Here is a 21,515-nt window from a genome sequence, read left to right on the forward strand (position 1 = left end):
TGTGTTTTCTCCTTAACTTCTTCAGGACATGCACACCTGTTTCCTGGTGAAAGTCTTGTGTTTTCCCCTTAACTTCTTCAGGACATGAACACCTGTTTCCTGGTGAAAGTCTTGTGTTTTCTCCTTAACTTCTTCAGGACATGAACACCTGTTTCCTGGTGAAAGTCTTGTGTTTTCTCCTTAACTTCTTCAGGACATGAACTGTGCCCCCCCCCCCCCTCTTTAAAGCTCTGTGTTTTAGGAGCCAAACATCCCCCCCGACCTCCTCTCTACGAGGATCTTCACGCTCTTATACAGCAGCAGTCAACGTGCTGCTGACAGTAATAAAAACGTGGAATACATACACATTACAGAGCTTTACTTTCCAGAGATATATGTAGGAATGCATAATGAGAACAGCCTGGTTTTGTATGAACTTAGGCAGATTAATGGCTGTTACAGGACGACTGTACAGGAAGAAATGGCATGGCATGGCAAGTAAGAGAGCAAAGAAAGCATCACACTCAGTGATAGAAGTCTGCCTTGGTGATGCTTCTGTGTAAAGAAAAACTCACGAAGAAACCTGACCAGCTGGGGAGAGTATTCAGTTCCTACACAACGTGGCATATTAAACCCAAGATTGTTTGGTTTTTGTACATATTTGGACAACCCCATGCCAACACATGCATGAAAATACTTCTGAGGATGGATGGAGTAACATTGTATGAACACTCAGCATAATGTGGCTCCACACACACAGAGGGATTAGGATTATCCAGTTTGCTTTAAAAGCTGCGAGCCAGCCCTGAATATGACAATGACATTACTAAAACAAAATGACACGTTATGTAACTGCATGACATGTTAACATGAAGCACCGGGGGGGGGGGGGCAGGGGCCCTGAACTCAGAGGGCCTGCAGCTGGTTTTCACCCAAACATATGAGAGTATACGGACATCACGAAGGAACTTGAACAAACGACCTATGGGGCGATCAAATGCAACAGAGAGTTACCAGATTTCTCTGGGTTTGAACGTTGTTGGACACTATAATGCAAGTACACAACTCAACAACATACAGAACATATATTCTATCACATTCTCACTCCCATAGCGTAAATCCCTTCCGGCGCCCTCGAGAGTGGCAGCCTTCTCTGTAGCTCGTCTTTTACGAGTCTGTTTTTGTCCTTTTACGCACACTGCCATGCACAACTGACAGACTGAGGAAGACATTTGTCCCCAGGGCCGTGCAACTCTACAATGACTTCTCTGCATAGTCTGTCTGCCTCTCCTCCCTCTCCACCACTTTGACTGGCCTACTGTTTACTGTTTACTGGCTATATTAGCTCATATGCACAACCCCTCCCTCCCTCCTTCCCCCAGCATGGACTGCAGTCTAACTTAATACTTGAAACATGGCTGTAACACTATTACTTCCTACTTTAAACCTGTTGATTTGTGTCTCTCCTACTGTCTACTCTATTCCCTTATAATGCCCATATGTAATGCTGTCTTTTTTAAACATTATCCTTGCACTGCTATACTTTTTATATTACTATGTCTACATTATTCTCTTATATTGTCCATATTTAATGCTGGTCTCTAGACTTTATCCTTGCACTATTGGACCTATTTGCACCACCACCATTCACCCCCTCTCATACTGAATCCCAGGGTCAGTCCCTGCTCTGTCACTGCAAGTGTCTCATGCTTGTACACCCCTCAGTACATTCATGTGGATTTTTTTATTTTATTTTATTTAGTATTTTGTCTTTTATTGTCCATGCTATTCGAGTGGATTTGTTATGTTATCATCCTGTTTATGATGTATGTGTAACTTGTGTGATGTCTTTAAGCTACTGGGATCTTGAATTTCCCCTTGGTGATCAATACAGTATCTATCTATCTATTTACCTACCTACCTACCTACCTACCTACCCATCTACCTACCTACCTACCCACCCATCTACCTACCCACCCACCCACCCATCTACCTACCCACCCATCCACCTACCTACCTACCCACCCATCTACCTACCTACCTACCTACTTACCTACCCATCTACCTACCTACCCACCTATCTACCTACCTACCCATCTACCTACCTACCTACCTACCCACCCATCTACCTACCTATCTACCTACCTACCCACCCATCTACCTACCTACCTACCTACCCACCCATCTACCTACCCACCCATCCACCTACCTACCCACCCATCTACCTACCTACCTACCTACCCACCCATCCACCTACCTACCTACCTACCTACCCACCCATCCATCTACCTACCTACCCACCCACCCATCCATCTACCTACCTATCTACCTACCTACCCATCTACCTACCTACCTACCTACCCACCCATCTACCTACCTACCCATCTGCCCTACCTACCCACCCATCTACCGCCTACCCACCTACCTACCCACCCATCTACCCTACCTACCCACCCATCCACCTACCTACCCACCCACCTACCTACCTACCTACCCTATCTACCCTACCTACCTACCTACCCATCTACCTACCTACCTACCTACCCACCCACCCATCTACCTACCTACCTACCTACCCATCCACCTACCTACCTACCCACCCACCCATCCATCTACCTACCTACCCACCCATCCATCCATCTACCTACCTACCCACCCATCTACCTACCCACCCACCCTATCTACCTACCTACCTACCCACCCATCTACCTACCCATCTACCTACCTACCCACCCATCTACCTACCTACCTACCTACCTACCCACCCATCTACCTACCTACCCACCCACCCACCTACCTACCTACCTACCTACCTACCCACCTACCTACCCACCTACCTATGGACCCTTGGTCAGGTGCCTTTGGCGTTTGTTATTGACGCTAAAAGCCTCCTTTAGTGTCAGATCTAAACAAGCTTTATCTAAACGCACTTGGTCGGGACTCTTGGCCACTTTTTGATGCTGGATCTGAACGTACGTTTAACTGACACGCGGCACAGTCATACATTTAGTGGCAGAGTTTTGGATGAGAATCTAAGTCAGAATCTATCTAATATTAGCTTGAACAAGTCCTCAGAGAAGAGAAGCGTCTCTGATCCAAACCCCCGTCCTCTCCGCAAGCCCTCGCTCCGGTTCACTGCTGGGTTATTGATCGGTGCAGCAGTAAGTCCGGCTCAGTGATCAGCTGATCGATAAACATCATGTTGGGCTGTTTGTTTTACTCACCCGGACCAAAGACGGAGCCATGCAGGAGCAAGCTGAGCGCAGAGTCTTCAGGCATTTCTCGTGACACATGAAGTTACACACTGGAGGAGACAGAGGGGACACAGAGGACAACAAGTCAAGTCAAGTGGGTTTCATTGTCATTTCAACCATATAGTCTGTATATAGTGAGACGAAACAACGTTTCACCGTGGATCAAGTGGTGTTACACGCTGAGCACATTACATTTGAAACATATAAAATAGGGCTGTCAAACGATTAATTATTTTAATCGTGATTAATCGCTGAGTTTCTATAGTTAATCGCGATTAATTGCATGCTTTATCACATGATTATCACACTATTATTTTGCATTTCAGAACAGTTTTTAAGTCCACATTAACAATGGAAAGCCATTTTTACCAGTGGATCTTGATTGGGAATCAAATGAATGCAAAGAAAGTGACTTTATGGACTTGATTTTAAGATTTGTAATTATTTATTTACTGTAAACAAAAGAAAAATGTGTGAATCTGTCATTACTGCACAATTCCTCCAAGTCCCTAACTAAAAAACTAAAAATCCCTGTCCTTTTTGTCGTGTCTTCCTATTTGCTGTCCTGTCGTGTCTTCCTATTTGCTGTCGTGTCTTCCTATTTGCTGTCGTGTCTTCCTATTTGCTGTCGTGTCTTCCTATTTGCTGTCGTGTCTTCCTATTTGCTGTCGTGTCTTCCGCTGTCGTGTCTTCCTATTTGCCGTTGCGTTTTATGATTTGCTGTTGTGATTTGCACTTCAGGGCCACCGTACTACGGTGGCCATAAAACAGACCCGCCGTGAACTGCATAATGAATAACATCAAATGTAGCCTACAAAAAAAGGCCGCCAGCCGCCAAGTGTTTCAACGCATGCGTGATACAAACAGCGTAGGCAAACGGTCACGTTTTCTACCGTTTTCTACTACGTATTAATGCGCGTATCGGATCGTGCAGGTGTAAAGGTGACATTTTGAATACATTGAATGGGAATACATACATAGGTTCTTCTGTAATATACTTAAAAATGTGCAGAAAAGTATTAAGTAAGTTAAAACTGCTAAGTTAAAATGCTGTAAGTCATTGCACTACTTGGTTAAAAAGATGGTCATTTATTTCTTTACCGAGTTAAAATGATCTGTAGATCAGTAATCCATTGCTCTGACCTTTTCATATAAAAGAGGTTTAAAAGATAAACAGGATAAAAAGACGATTTGTGTTTAAAATGCTGTCTAAGACTACTACTACTACTACTTTGGGAAAAATAAACTACATTCTGCAGTATTTCGTTGTTTCCTTAAGTTTCTGTTTGTTTCCTGTTTTAAGCACTAGTTGAGTTGCTAATCTGTGTTTGATTACTGATGCCTTGTTCGGACTGTAGGGGAATGTGTGGCCTCCGCTCGTTCATTACAACATTGGATGTGAGCGAAGCGACATCGTGTCCGTGTAGCTCGTTCTATTTTCGCCTTTCACAGCAGCACACATCGCGTACTAATGGTATACATTTGTTTTCCAACTTAGCCTGCATACTGCTGTCTACATTTTCATTTAGTCAGGTCTTTACTTGTATATGAGATCTTGATCTCAACGTGACTTCCTGATTCAATCAAGTGTGAATAATCTGCTGATTATTTAATCAATCAATGGTTTGGTCTGTATAAAGTCCAAGATGATGTCTTTAAATGTCTTGTGTTCTCAGTTAAAAACCCCCAAAGATGTTCAGTTTAATAGGATTTGACCGTCGTGCTGTCTTCCTGTCGACCATGCAACTTTTTCTTTTTCTGGGTCAAACCTTTAAATGTAAACCTTTGTTTTCAATGTTTTGGTGTTTTTGCGACGTGTCAGTTACTTTTTGGATGTTCTTGTCACTTTTTACGATGTTTTTGTCGGGCTAACCCTAACCCCTAACCCCCAACCCCTAACCCCTAACCTCTAACCCTAACCTCTAACTCTAACCCTCTCTAACCCCAACCCCTAACCCCTAAACCCCAACCTCTAACCCCAACCCTCTGACCCCTAACCCCTAACCCCTAACCCTAACCCAACAACCCCTAACCCCAACCCTCTAACCCCCAACCTCTAGCCCTAACCTCAACCCCAGCTCTAACCCCAACCCCTAACCCTCTAACCTCTAACCTCTAACCCCTAACCTCTAACCCCCCAACCCCTAACCTCAACCTCTAACCCCCAACCTCTAACCCTCTAACCCTCTAACCCTCTAACCCCAACCTCTAACCCTCTAATCCCTAACCCCAACCCCCAACCTCTGCACCCCAACCTCTAGCCCCCAACCTCTAACCCCCAACCTCCTAATCCCCAACCTCTAACCCCTTAAAAATGGGTCAGATTAGACCCGAGAACAACAGGAGGTTAAGTGAAAAGAGCAGTAAACATCTATATGTGAGAGTTTGACAGTACTGATGTGTCTGTGTGTGTGTGTGTGTGTGTGTGTGTCTGTGTGTGTGTCTGTCTGTGTGTGTGTGTGTGTGTGTGTGTGTGTGTGTGTGTGTGTGTGTGTGTGTGTGTGTGTGTTCAAATGTCTGCATGATCTGCAGCTCAGACAGAGACACTCAAAGTTTAATCTGTCAAGAAGAGGAAACACATTTTATCTTATTCTCACTGCAGTTATTTAAAGAACTTCTTCATTCTTATCTGGACAAAAGAAGGACTCTGCAGTCCTCAGATATACAACAACCTAAAATGTTCTATGATATCAGCATATCAGTGCTTTTAACAGCAGCCGGTTGAAGCCTGTTGTTGAAGTGACGTGGTACTTGTGGCGTTGTGCGTCTGAACTATCACACTGTGGTAAACCTCCAATGTTTGCTCGGACAGTTTCACACACAGAGCTCGTCAACAACTCTGCAGGCAAACGATTCATCTAAAAACACATCCAACTACTTTAAAAGTCGACTAATAATTCATATAATTCTCACTGCAGCTTCTCCAAAGCTTGGTGGAAATATAACTAAGTACATTTACTCACTCAAGTACACTTTTGATGTACTTCTACTTCACTTGAGTGTTTCCATTTTATGTTACTGCTCAAATACGCCAGGTCACACGTTCAAACAACAACAACAAACCAGGGACGCACCGAACCCAGGATTCAGCTTCTGATTGGGCTGAATATTGGGCTTTTTGACGGGGTTGGGTTTCTGCTGAACCCTACGCTGTCACTCCGCGCTACGCTGGTCGCCGTAATGACGGCGCCGTTGATTACAGGAAGGTGTTTACGTAGGTGGAGCTTCAATGCAGCAGGCTGAGAGGAAGTGGAAATGGAACTGGTGAGCAGAAAAAGGGTTGTTTGGCAGTACTTTCAGTCAAAAGAAGGCCATTCAAGTCCAGCTACATGTTCAATCTGCAATGCTGATTAGTCTGGTGGTGGCGAGGACCCTAAACAATACACAACATCACCGCTGTTACAACATCTGGTATGAAACATCTGGAAGAATACGAGCTGAGCATGAAGGAATCTACAGACAGCAGCCAGAATGCAGATACTTCAGGTACGGCAAAGGAAGGACAGTCACTGTTTACTTCATTAATGTGTTGACTGTGTTCATGGACTGAGGACGGGACGAGGACTCAGCAGAACCTCAACCAGGGGGTTCAGGATTCGGCCGAACCTCAACCAGGGGGTTCAGGACTCAGCAGAACCTCAACCAGGGGGTTCAGGATTCGGCCGAATCTCAACCAGGGGGTTCAGGATTCAGCAGAATCTCAACCAGGGGGTTCAGGACTCAGCAGAATCTCAACCAGGGGGTTCAGGATTCAGCCGAACCCCCAAAAACCTGGATTCGGTGCATCAGGTTTAATGTCGTTCTGATGTTTTCTTTGCATTTAAAGCTCCTTGTTTGAAGTGTGTTTTATAAATGAAGCTTTCTTGTCTTTTAATTAACGGATCTGTAAAGTGTTCACCAAAATACTGCATCAGTTTTACGTAGCAAACAAAGCCATGATTCACTTTTTCTAAGGCTGCATTCACACAATTCCCGCGTCTTTGGCGTGGCGATGTGTTGATGTTGAGAAATGTTTCAGCTGATATCGTGATGACGATAACAAAAACCTACTTTCTGTGCCGCTCCACGTGGAGGTTTGCTCAAATACTGTGGGCAGGGCTTAGATTACACAAACTATCCTGACTCTGTCATGCTATTGCTGTGATGTGTAGGCTACACACAGGACGATGACGCACTCTGATGACATCACACGTTTGTGTTAATCCAGCTCGACAGCTTAAAGAAGAAAACGTTACGTAACCGAGCCGAGCAGCTTTTAATGCACAGCTGCTGTTGATGGTGATGGTGATGATGATGGTGATGATGATGATGATGATGATGATGATGATGGTGTTTCCGCTCTCTGCCACACAAACATGCCTCCTGTTGCTATGCCAACCCAGAGGAAGTAAATCACGACTTAACTGCAGCTCTGATCATGGACAACCAGTGTGTTACTGGGCAGAGTGGAGAGTGTGTGTGCATGCGTGTGTGTGTGTGTGTGTGTGTGTGTGTGTGTGTGTGTCTCTGTGTGTCTGTGTGTGTGTGTGTCACACCGCTAACAAAGTCTAACGTTACGCTCATTACACACACACACACACACACACCACAGACACACCACAGACACACACAGTGTGTCTGTGGTGTGTCTGTGGTGTGTGTGTGTGTGTGTCTGTGGTGTGTGTGTGTCTGTGTGTGTGTGTGTGTGTGTGTGTGTGTGTCTCTGTGTGTGTGTGTGTGTGTGTGTTGAATGAGGTTGTCTTCTCTTCAGTTCGCCTGTTGAATTCATGATGAAGTCGTGGCTTTGTGAGAAGAAAAGGAAAAAGGAGAAATGGGTGGAAAGGATTGAACAGAAAGGAAGTAAAGAAAGAAAATGAGATGAAAGGAAAGGAAAGGAAGGAAAAGAGAAATGAAAGGAAAGAGGATGACAGAAAATGAAATGTAAAAGGCAATTAAAGAGGAAGAAATAAAGGAAGGAAAGGAAAAGGGAAAGACCATAAAATGAAGGAAAGGAAAAGAAAGGAAGTGAAGATGAATGAATGAAGGATGCTGCCTGGTTGCTCATGTTTGCTGCAGTTGATGCATCTTTCAGTGACACACCCAACACACAACAGACACACACACCCAACACACAACACACACACACCCAACACACAACAGACACACACACCCAACACACAACAGACACACACACACCCAACACACAACAGACAGACACACACACCCAACACACAACAGACACACACACCCAACACACAACAGACACACACACACCCAACACAACAGACACACACACCCAATACACAACAGACACACACACACAACAGACACACACACACACACCTAACACACAACAGACACACACACCCAACACACACACAGACACACACCCACACACAACAGACACACACACACACACACACACATACACACACACACAGACACACACACACACACAACACACACACACACACAACACACACACACACACACAACAGACACACACACACACACACACACACACTGAACACACAACAGACACACACACACACAACACACTACAGACACACACACACACACACACAACACACTACAGACACACACACACCCAATACACAACAGACACACACACCGAACACACACACACACACACACACACACACCGAACACACACACACAGATACACTACAGACACACACACCCAACACACACACACACACACACACACACACACACACACAGATAACACACACACACCCAACACACACGAACACACCGATCACACAGCGATCACATGTTTCCTTTAAACAAGTTTACAAAACTGAACCAGATCCCAGTCCGGTCTCACAGTTCAGCTCCAGGTCAGACACACATAATGTTTTCTTATAGGTGAAATCCAATGAAGGAGACCCCCAAACACACATTGTTTCAGAGTCACTTGTTCCACGTGCAGAGATCAAGGCAGGGATGGTGGTTCAATTCCCACTGGGACCATACACCAGGACATGCACTTATGTGGGACATGAGTTCAAGTTTTTACTAGCCTATAAATAATGAATGATAGCCTATCTATAAATAAAACACTGTCGGCTATGTGCGTTCTTACCTTCACACAGGAAGCCGATGAGACCCCAGATGAAGTCGCTGCAGCTGTGGCAGAAGGTGGGCTTGGTCAGGGTGACTTTCTTGAGGCAGTGGCCCGGTGCATAGCTTTGGTGCTTGGGCCGGACACCAGGGGACTGCTGCGCCCTTTTCTTCCCGGTCAGAGGGCTCGCTGTCCGGCTGTCCGCGGCGTCAGGGTCCGCCGTTCTGGCCCAGCCGGAGTCCGCCATGTCTTCCAACACACAAACTCACCGACACGATTGCGACAACACGGGGTGTTACTGTGTTCACTTGTAATGCAGAAAAGCCTGTATGGCTAATAAATATTCCACCCCCGGTGGCGAGACATCCTACCGGGCCGGAGAGAGCAGCGCAGCCCCGGCTGCAGGACGCCGTGCTCGTTATGTGTCCTGAAGCTTCCCCCAGGCTTCAGAAGCTGTTTATCCAGGTCCTAGACTATAGAGTATGCAACCAGGTCACGACCTGCAAACAAGATTAGTTTTCAAACCCCTGCTGGAGAATCAGAATCATGATTTCACCGGCTGGATTCAGCGGTGTCACCCGGCGGTGCTGCCCGGCGGTTAGGGCGCTGGTGTCGGCGTGTTTACCCAGAGCTTCCCGCCTCATAGGCTGGCAACATCAAACATCAAACTCCTGAAATATTAATCGTGTATCCACCTTCCTGAAACACAGCGTGGGTGTTCCACAGTGGCAGTAAAGGTTGGTTTGTAAGCCTTTTCGTCGTCTTTTTCTCAGAGATCCGTCCAACACACCGAGAGCCGAGTCCCTCCGCCCGGAGACAGCGGTGCCACCCAGCGGCGCTGCACCGAGGAGAGCGCCGTGCTCGGTGTAGTTCCCGAAGCCCACCCCCTGCCCCCCTCTTCTTGGGAAGCCGGATAAATAAAATATGAAATATCGATCCGGTAAAGCTGGATGCTGAGTGTTTGCGGCTGTATGAAGTCTTTGAAATGGATGTTATTTTCAGTCAAAACGTTCAGCCATGCAGCCGGAAACATGCACGTTCAGAGTAAGACACGACAAACCGGGTGGGGAAATGTCCGAAACTCGCCGCCGGGTTTGGAGACAAATGTTATTCAACAAGTGTGAAGGGAGCCGGAGGGGGGTTGCTCTCGTTTTGGGGTTTTTCTTCTTCCTTCTCCGGGGCTGATTCTTCTTCCGCGTCAGAGTCTCCAACACTGATTTACTCCTCCTCCTCCCCTCCCCTTCATCTCTTATCTCCTTTCCTTATTCCCTTCCTTCATTCCTCCCTCCATTTCCTCCCCATCATTGAGGTTCTGCTGGATCTCATTAAATGAATGACTCCCAAACAACATAGGCTATTATTCTGCCACCTTTCCTTCCTCATTGTGTTTATTTCCTTCCTCTTTTTCTTTACGCGCCTCCTTCCTCCGTTTGTCTCATTATGTTGTTTATATCTCTTCATATATTTCTATATTTGGACCCTGCATGTGTGCTGAGAATTCATTCAGTCAAATATTCACCGTGATGACAGAAAAGCTAGATTTGTATAATAAAATATGTGCATTTAGACACTTCCCCTCTGGATATTTGATGTTTTGGGCCTTCTTGCACGTCATCATCGTGTCCTGATTGTGGTGCAGAAGATGAAGAAGCAGTTGCAGGCTGAATAGACACAAAATAAATCTAAATACAGCAGCATGTTAAAATAAGGAAAGATAAGACAAACCTGTATTGATCCCCAGAGGGTGAATGCAGACAGAAATAAATAATATAAATGAATAAAGTAGCTATGTAAAGCAGTGTGTTTTGTGAGTCTGGCATTGCCAGTTCTATCTCCGCAGCGATGTGGAGGAAGGTCTGGCTACACCACTGATGCATTCTGGGATATGATTTAAAAAAAAACAATCTGGGTTGTTTGCATTTCTTTAAACCAATCACAATCGTCGTGGGCGGGGCTAAGCTCCAGACGCAGCAACGGTGGCTCTGCTCAATAGTCTCAGGAAGGAGCTTGTTTTGGTGGAACATTTGCACCCCATGCACACACACACACACACACACACACACACACACAAGCATGCACGCACACACACACACGCACACACACACACACACACACACACACACACACACACACACACACACACACACACACACACACACACACATGCACACGCACGCAATGGTGGCTCTGCTCAATAGTCTCAGGAAGGAACTTGTTTTGGTGGAACATTTGCACCCCATGCACACACACACACACACACACACACACACACACACACACACACACACACACACAGCACACACGCACACACAAGCACACACGCACACACACGCACACAAGCACACACGCACACACACACGCACGCAATGGTGGCTCTGCTAAATAGGCTCAGGAAGGAACTTGTTTTGGTGGAACATTTGCACCCCGCACACACACACACACACACACACACACACACACACACACACATGTGCAACGGTGGATCTGCTAAATAATCTCAGGAAGGAAGTTGTTCTGGTGGAACATTTGCACCCCGCTAAAGAAAACACCTCATCCAATATGACATGAAGTTAACTGTTGACACAATACAGTACCGTGAGATATTTAAATGAGCTGATACATGGTTAAACCTCATTGGCTCTTACCAGTGTATCTCTGTGTGTACTTCATCCACAACAATCCCACCAATCAGTCCCAAAACGTCCCAGTTAGAGAGGAAATGACCTCAACATATTATCTTTCCAATCATTCCCTGAAAGAACCGAGCAGACCTGTCTTGTTGCACCGTCCAAATGTTCTTCACAACTTGACATTTTCAGCGTGTAGCTCGCTAGCTCAGAGTCTGTTGTTGATTTCCGAGAGAGTTTTTTTAAGTGCATGATCTGTCCTGTCGGAAACCTGCTTTTTGGTCATTAAGGTCTTTGTCCAGTTCTATCGAGAGTCTTTCCACCAGAACATGTTCCTTCCAGAGACTATTGTAAACGTAATCTGGGAGTGATCATGTAAAAAGTGAATGCAGGATCAAATATATATTGCTGAACACAAGGGCAGAAATTCAGTGTAAAAAGTCTTCAGCAGACTTTCACACTGTCACTTTTAGGCTCTGATGTTAAAGGTCCACTGTGTAGGAATGTCTCCCATCTAATGGTGAAATAGTATTTTGTATTCAAACAAATAGTACTCTCTAGCGCCTCGCTTTTTCAAATGCGTGTTGCAGCTACGGTAGCCGTTATGTACCAAGGAGCTATTCATCAAGTTTCCTTTCGGGTGACGAGGTTCTTTATTTCAAACAAACTGCATTTAATCATTAGTGTGAGCATGTATAAGTTATTACCCGTATTAGACCGTAACATTGACTGACCTGTCGAGAAGAAAGCCAGCAACTTCAGTGTCCCTTAGAAAGTCTTTCTCCTTCATTAGCTCTTTCCACCGGGGAAAGGCTGATGTTTACCCTCTTCACGTTGCCTTTTTAATTCCCTTTTTCGTGTTTTTGGCGACGAGGATTCCTTCTCCTGTGGCTCGGCATAAGTACTGATGAACTGATGAATCTCTTTCTTTTACCCTTCATATTCAGCAGCTAGCAAAAAGATTAAAAGTTAAACTAGGAGTTAATATCAGAATCAAATCCTGCCTTTCGTTTGAATCTAGAAAGAGGCTGGTCGCTGCCACTTTAATGTCTGTACTTGACTTTGGTGATGTTTTATACATGCATACTTCATCTCAAAGTGTACATGTACTGGACACTGTTTCCCGTGGAGCTCTGAGGTTCATCACTGGTATGAAAGCCCTCCCTCACCATTATGAACTGTATGAACGTGTTGGATGGCCTCCTTTATCAACACGGAGACTTCAACACTGGCATACCTTCATATACAAGGCTCCTTTAGGTCTCCTTCCATCCTACCTTCTGACCTATATCTTTATGTGTGGTTGTATGTACTGTATGTGTGTTTGTATGTACTGTATGTGTGGTTGTATGTACTGTATGTGTGTGTATGTACTGTATGTGTGTGTGTGTATGTACTGTATGTGTTTGTATGTACTGTATGTGTGTGTGTATGTACTGTATGTGTGTTTGTATGTACTGTATGTGTGGTTGTATGTACTGTATGTGTGTGTATGTACTGTATGTGTGTGTGTATGTACTGTATGTGTGGTTGTATGTACTGTATGTGTGGTGTATGTACTGTATGTGTGTGTATGTACTGTATGTGTGTGTGTGTATGTACTGTATGTGTGTTGTATGTACTGTATGTGTGTTTGTATGTACTGTATGTGTGTTTGTATGTACTGTATGTGTGTTGTATGTACTGTATGTGTGTGTATGTACTGTATGTGTGTTTGTATGTACTGTATGTGTGTTTATGTACTGTATGTGTGTTTGTATGTACTGTATGTGTGTTTGTATGTACTGTATGTGTGTTTGTATGTACTGTATGTGTTTGTATGTACTGTATGTTGTATGTACTGCATATGTGTGTGTATGTACTGTATGTGTGGTTGTATGTACTGTATGTGTGGTTGTATGTACTGTATGTGTGGTTGTATGTACTGTATGTGTGTGTATGTACTGTATGTGTGTGTGTATGTACTGTATGTGTGTTTGTATGTACTGTATGTGTGGTTGTATGTACTGTATGTGTGTTTGTATGTACTGTATGTGTGTTTGTATGTACTGTATGTGTGGTTGTATGTACTGTATGTGTGTGTATGTACTGTATGTGTGTTGTATGTACTGTATGTGTTTGTATGTACTGTATGTGTGTTGTATGTACTGTATGTGTGTTGTATGTACTGTATGTGTGTTGTATGTACTGTATGTGTGTTTGTATGTACTGTATGTGTGTTTGTATGTACTGTATGTGTGTTTGTATGTACTGTATGTGTGGTTGTATGTACCGTATGTGTGTTTGTATGTACTGTATGTGTGTTTGTATGTACTGTATGTGTGTTTGTATGTACTGTATGTGTGGTTGTATGTACTGTATGTGTGTTTGTATGTACTGTATGTGTGTTTGTATGTACTCTATGTGTGTTTGTATGTACTGTATGTGTGTTGTATGTACTGTATGTGTGTTTGTATGTACTCTATGTGTGTTTGTATGTACTGTATGTGTGTTTGTATGTACTGTATGTGTGTGTATGTACTGTATGTGTGGTTGTATGTACTGTATGTGTGGTTGTATGTACTGTATGTGTGTGTGTATGTACTGTATGTGTGGTTGTATGTACTGTATGTGTGGTTGTATGTACTGTATGTGTGTGTATGTACTGTATGTGTGGTTGTATGTACTGTATGTGTGTGTATGTACTGTATGTGTGTGTGTGTATGTACTGTATGTGTGTTTGTATGTACTGTATGTGTGGTTGTATGTACTGTATGTGTGTGTGTATGTACTGTATGTGTGTGTATGTACTGTATGTGTGTGTGTATGTACTGTATGTGTGTGTGTATGTATGTATGCTGTATGTGTGTGTATGTACTGTATGTGTGGTTGTATGTACTGTATGTGTGTTGTATGTACTGTATGTGTGTGTATGTACTGTATGTGTGGTTGTATGTACTGTATGTGTGTGTGTATGTACTGTATGTATGTGTGTATGTACTGTATGTGTGTATGTACTGTATGTGTGTGTATGTACTGTATGTGTGGTTGTATGTACTCTATGTGTGTTTGTATGTACTGTATGTGTGTGTGTATGTACTGTATGTGTGGTTGTATGTACTGTATGTGTGGTTGTATGTACTGTATGTGTGTTTGTATGTACTGTATGTGTGTGTATGTACTGTATGTGCTGTATGTATGTTTGTATGTACTGTATGTGTGTTGTATGTACTGTATGTGTGTTGTATGTACTGTATGTGTGTTTGTATGTACTGTATGTGTGTGTATGTACTGTATGTGTGGTTGTATGTACTGTATGTGTGTTTGTATGTACTGTATGTGTGGTTGTATGTACTGTATGTACTGTATGTGTGGTTGTTTGTACTGTATGTGTGTGTATGTACTGTATGTGTGGTTGTTTGTACTGTATGTGTGTTTGTATGTACTGTATGTGTGTGTATGTACTGTATGTGTGTGTATGTACTGTATGTGTGTGTGTATGTACTGTATGTGTGGTTGTTTGTACTGTATGTGTGTGTGTATGTACTGTATGTGTGTTGTATGTACTGTATGTGTGTGTATGTACTGTATGTGTGGTTGTATGTACTGTATGTGTGTATGTACTGTATGTGTGTTGTATGTACTGTATGTGTGTGTATGTACTGTATGTGTGTTTGTATGTACTGTATGTGTGTATGTACTGTATGTGTGGTTGTATGTACTGTATGTGTGGTTGTATGTACTGTATGTGTGGGTGTATGTACTGTATATGTGGTGTATGTACTGTATGTGTGGTTGTATGTACTGTATGTGTGGTTGTACTGTATGTGTGGTTGTACTGTATGTGTGGTTGTATGTACTGTATGTGTGTTTGTATGTACTGTATGTGTGTGTATGTATATGTGTACTGTACTATGTGTGTTTGTATGTACTGTATGTGTGGTTGTATGTACTGTATGTGTGTGTATGTACTGTATGTGTGGTTGTTTGTACTGTATGTGTGTGTGTATGTACTGTATGTGTGTGTGTATGTACTGTATGTGTGGGTGTATGTACTGTATGTGTGTGTGTATGTACTGTATGTGTGGTTGTTTGTACTGTATGTGTGTGTATGTACTGTATGTGTGTGTATGTACTGTATGTGTGGTTGTATGTACTGTATGTGTGTTTGTATGTACTGTATGTGTGTGTATGTACTGTATGTGTGGTTGTATGTACTGTATGTGTGTTTGTATGTACTGTATGTGTGTTGTATGTACTGTATGTGTGTTTGTATGTACTGTATGTGTGTGTTTGTATGTACTGTATGTGTGGTGTTTGTACTGTATGTGTGTGTATGTACTGTATGTGTGGTTGTATGTACTGTATGTGTGTGTATGTACTGTATGTGTGTGTGTATGTACTGTATGTGTGTTTGTATGTACTGTATGTGTGTATGTACTGTATGTGTGTATGTACTGTATGTGTGTGTGTATGTACTGTATGTGTGTTTGTATGTACTGTATGTGTGTGTATGTACTGTATGTGTGGTTGTTTGTACTGTATGTGTGTGTATGTACTGTATGTGTGTGTGTATGTACTGTATGTGTGGTTGTATGTACTGTATGTGTGTGTGTATGTACTGTATGTGTGTGTATGTACTGTATGTGTGTGTGTATGTACTGTATGTGTGTGTATGTACTGTATGTGTGTGTATGTACTGTATGTGTGTTTGTATGTACTGTATGTGTGGTTGTATGTACTGTATGTGTGTGTGTATGTACTGTATGTGTGTGTATGTACTGTATGTGTGTGTATGTACTGTATGTGTGGTTGTATGTACTGTATGTGTGTGTATGTACTGTATGTGTGTGTATGTACTGTATGTGTGGTTGTATGTACTGTATATGTGTGTATGTACTGTATGTGTGGTTGTATGTACTGTATGTGTGTTTGTATGTACTGTATGTGTGTTGTATGTACTGTATATGTGTGTATGTACTGTATGTGTGTTTGTATGTACTGTATGTGTGTGTATGTACTGTATGTGTGGTTGTATGTACTGTATGTGTATGTACTGTGTGTGGTTGTATGTACTGTATGTGTGTGTATGTACTGTATGTGTGTTTGTATGTACTGTATGTGTGTGTATGTACTGTATGTGTGTGTATGTACTGTATGTGTGGTTGTATGTACTGTATGTGTGTGTATGTACTGTATGTGTGTGTATGTACTGTATGTGTGTGTATGTACTGTATGTGTGTGTATGTACTGTATGTGTGGTTGTACTGCTGCCTGTCTTGGCCAGGACACTCTTGAAAAAGAGATGTTTAATCTCAATGAGTCTCTTCCTGGTTAAATAAAGGTAAAATAAAATAAAATAAAATAAGTATGAGCCTCCATTATGAACTAAAGTACAGTGACAAGCTCCTCCCACTGATCTCCTTCTCCGTTTCAGCTGGTTTCAGTCACGTGACGCTGGCTCTGAACGAGAACGCGTTGTGGATTAGCTAGACAGGTGGGCCAGTGCCATTAGTTTTTCAAAATGGCAGAACGACGTGGAAGCCTCCGTGGACTTGCCCGTCCGATGTAAACACAGATACGAAATCCTTCGCTTACGAGGAGAAGCCAGGTCACTGGCAGAGGTCATTTTACACCAATGAGGACATATTAATGAATGAAGACATTGATGTTAGCTCAATGTACAAAGCTACTGTTGCAGCTTTTGGTCACATTCACGTCAAGATAGGTGCTCAGGGTGGCGCTAAAGGAATTATGTACCATTTCATTTCATTATAACTGTAATAATAATAAAAATATTGTTTTTGTTGTGCAGACAGGGCTGTACATGACCACTAGATGTCAGCGTGAGACAGTGAAACCTTTCGACTCACGTTGCTCCATCACACTCTAGTGTTGCTGCTGATTTCAGGGAATCACCTCCAGATGATCTCTTTGCACGTTGCAGAGTTTATTTTTAACTGTTGTCTTCGGGTTATATTTGACCCATTTTCAAAAAGTTTCCACATCACAAATTTGGGTTTCTTTCAACCAAATTGTCAGAGAAAGTAACGTGGATGGTACAACGCTCTTCACAAGTACACTCTTCATTGCATTTGGGTGCTTTATTCTATTTTATAGCATTTGGAGAAAAAAAAAAAAAAAGACAAAAGAACATTGAAAAAAGTGACAAAAATGTCAGAAAAAGCTTCAAAAATTGGAGGAAAAAAATGGGCAAAACATCAGGAAAAGTGACAAAAACGTGTCGAAAACGAAAAAAAAATAAGTTTTAATTTAAAGGAGGGGAAGACAACACAAGGGCTAAAGAGCAGGTTGCAGGTTAGGGACCCCAGTGAGTCAATGAGTACATCCCATGGCCCTTATCTGATAGCTCCTCGACTCCTCTGTCCTCGTTGTTGCCGTCTCAAAGCTCTTATTTCTGCCCTGAGGATCAAGGAGGGAGCATGGAGGAGGGAGCATGGAGGAGGGAGCATGGAGGAGGGAGCATGGAGGAGGGAGCATCGAGGAGGGATCATCGAGGAGGGAGCATGGAGGAGGGATTATTGAGGAGGGAGCATCGAGGAGGGAGCATCGAGGAGGGAGCATGGAGGAGGGAGCATCGAGGAGGGAGCATCGAGGAGGGAGCATCGAGGAGGGAGCATGGAGGAGGGAGCATCGAGGAGGGAGCATGGAGGAGGGAGCATCGAGGAGGGAGCATCGAGGAGGGAGCATGGAGGAGGGATTATTGAGGAGGGAGCATCGAGGAGGGAGCATCGAGGAGGGAGCATCGAGGAGGGATTATTGAGGAGGGAGCATCGAGGAGGGAGCATCGAGGAGGGAGCATCGAGGAGGGAGCATTGAGGAGGAGTCATCGAGGAGGGAGCATCGAGGAGGGAGCATCGAGGAGGGAGCATCGAGGAGGGAGCATCGAGGAGGAGTCATCGAGGAGGGAGCATCGAGGAGGGAGCATCGAGGAGGGATTATTGAGGCGGAGTCATCGAGGAGGAGTCATCGAGGAGGGAGCATCGAGGAGGAATCATCGAGGAGGGAGCATTGAGGAGGGATTATTGAGGAGGGAGCATCGAGGAGGGAGCATCGAGGAGGGATTATCGAGGAGGGATTATCGAGGAGCTTTAAGCGAGGAAACAGGAGAGCAGCCTTCTCAGAAGCCGTGCAGCTGAAGGAGTTGCTAACTCCACCCAAACAGCTGACAAATTCATGTGACTCTTCAGAGGAAAGGACGTCTCATACAAGAGGGTCAGCTTCACCTCACAACAGGTAGCTCCTATGGCGCCATTCTGATGCTACCAAGCCATCACCTCCCGTTAGCATCCCGTTAGCATCCCGTTAGCATCCCATTGACTCCCATTCATTCTGACGTCACTTTGACAGAGAATACCTTTACATCTTAAAGACTCTATTTGTCCGTTGTTTATTTCTAAAGAAACACAACAATGTATAAAAGGCTCCATTACCTTGTAGCTCACGTTATGGCTCCGTAGCAGACGTTTTTATAACAATAGGCTAACGATTGGGTCATAACCACGAGACTTCCTGTCTCATAGTAGAGGAGTTACCGTATAGTACAGGAGAAGCTCTCAGGCAGTTTGGACTTCCATCAGCTGTTTAAGTGTAATGACTAATGTCAACTATCATTTTAGTGATCAATAATGAGCCTGTGTCTATGTTATCTCCTTACATATACCTACGCTCTCCGTCTCTGCTAGATTGGGAATGATTGAGATTTCTCTTGGCACAGCTACCAGAAGACTTCCAACTTTCAGACAGGTTGCTCACGTCACATCTACGTCTTCAAGCTCAGTTGGAGGCTGCTCAGTAACGCTCAGCCATCACCGGGAAAGAGCTTCTAATGTCCTTCACTGGTCTCCGTCCAGAGACACGGGACCTGGTGGTCCATTATATATACAGTCTATGATCTCATATCACTCTAAAACCCATTTCCTGGTTTCTTCTCTCCTCACATGATTTCCTCGTGTGGGAGGGACTAAGAAGCGAGGAAGGGAGGCAAATGGAGGACTCGAGGAGGCAATTTAAGCGACATGAGATGCAGCTAATGAGTAGGAAATGAGTAATAAATATACTCTACAGTGGCATCTGGACATTTTCATTTAGCAAAACAACAACTGACCAGCCATGTACACATGTTCTGGTCTTTCTTTCTTTTCCATGTGAGAAACACACCACATTTAACAACATGTAACAGCACTAAACACACACTACACAGCAATCTGGGCAAGAGAGATAGAAAAACAACAACAAAAACTCACAATTAAAACACATACACATAAATAATAAAAAATAAGATGGGGGTGGTGTTGGCAGAGATTGAATTAGGCTTGATAATAATATTAATTATGGGGCACTACGATCATTCAGTCTTGCAATAAGATCTTCAACTGAGGCTGTGTCTGTCATTGTCTGTAAACTAGGCCTTACTTGGCTTTTCCGGTGTCTAAGAATGATTCGTACTGCAGTGATGAACCCATCTAGTGTCAGAGCGGACTCCGCTTTAGGAATCTCTGGTGGCAAAAGAGACCTATCTCCAAGAAGACACAGCTGGGGAGACTCTGGCAATGGTGTGGCTAACCTATCGGCAATAGTTTTAATGATTTGTGTCCAAAAAGGAAAGACCAGGGGAGCAATCCCACAAAAGATGGAGGTAGGAACATGTGACATTCATACACTCCCAACACAGATTGTCCTTCCTTCATGTTCTGGTCTTGTCTTTACGTGAGGGACATCTTTGGCCCACAAGTGATGGCAAATAAAATGACAGATGAAATCATTAGAAAATGCAATAAAAGACAATGTAGAAAGTCTTGTAAGAAACCTTTTGAGTTTCGACTCATGTGGCTCCATCACACTTTAGCGTTGCTGCTAATTTCAGGGAATCAGCTCCATCACTTAAAAAACCTGGTTAGGTTATTTAAAAGGCAATATTATTGTTTAAAAATAAATTAAGGGAGTCACTGGTCAGTAGGAGATGAGTTTTCCGCCCCATCTACCCCAATCTACCCCCTGAACTGTATTTAGAGAGCTCATTGACAACGCACCTGGCTCTCTGATCTGACTGTCTCATCTCCCCTGCTTCGTCCAGAGATAGAGTCCCTCTGATTTATGGGTGTGAACGTGACAGGATAAGACCTTTTCACAATAACAGAAGATACTTATTTAATGGCCTTTACACATCCAAGGTAAATTCACAAGAAGACATCGATCAGTACGTTGACATGCACGGCAGTAACCGGGGTGTGGGCCAGGTGTGGGTCTGTTTAGGTCAAAGCCGGTGTACGTACGCACGCACGAATACTCAGTTACTAAAGGAGTTTTTTAGGCCTGTAACCAGGGTATAGCAACTCAGATTTTAGGACTAGGTGGAGGCACGTCCAGCTGGGAGGAGGCCTCGGGGAAGACCCAGGACTAGATGGAGGGATGTCAAGCTGGGAGGAGGCCTAGGGGAAGACCCAGGACTAGGTGGAGGGACGTCCAGCTGGGAGGAGGCCTAGGGGAAGACCCAGGACTAGGTGGAGGGACGTCCAGCTGGGAGGAGGCCTCGTGGAAGACCCAGGACTAGGTGGAGGCACGTCCAGCTGGGAGGAGGCCCCGGGGAAG

At 44.0% G+C, this 21,515-nt stretch overlaps 1 protein-coding gene across 1 annotated transcript in view; it reads right to left on the minus strand.

Annotated features, from left to right (window-relative positions):
* dgkq (diacylglycerol kinase theta) overlaps positions 1-10,618 on the minus strand; it is a 46,914-nt gene extending 36,296 nt beyond the window's left edge. The window contains exons 1-2 of the mRNA XM_078259987.1: positions 9,319-10,618; positions 3,204-3,283 (exon numbers count right to left, since the gene is read on the minus strand). Coding sequence (XP_078116113.1) covers positions 3,204-3,283; positions 9,319-9,544 — 306 coding nt within the window. The 5' untranslated portion in view covers positions 9,545-10,618. The remainder of the gene's footprint in view (positions 1-3,203; positions 3,284-9,318) is intronic.
* Between the last annotated feature and the right edge of the window lie 10,897 nt (positions 10,619-21,515).

The sequence above is a fragment of the Sander vitreus genome, chromosome 10 (assembly GCF_031162955.1).
Source record: "Sander vitreus isolate 19-12246 chromosome 10, sanVit1, whole genome shotgun sequence".
In the NCBI taxonomy this organism is placed as follows: Eukaryota; Metazoa; Chordata; class Actinopteri; order Perciformes; family Percidae; genus Sander; species Sander vitreus.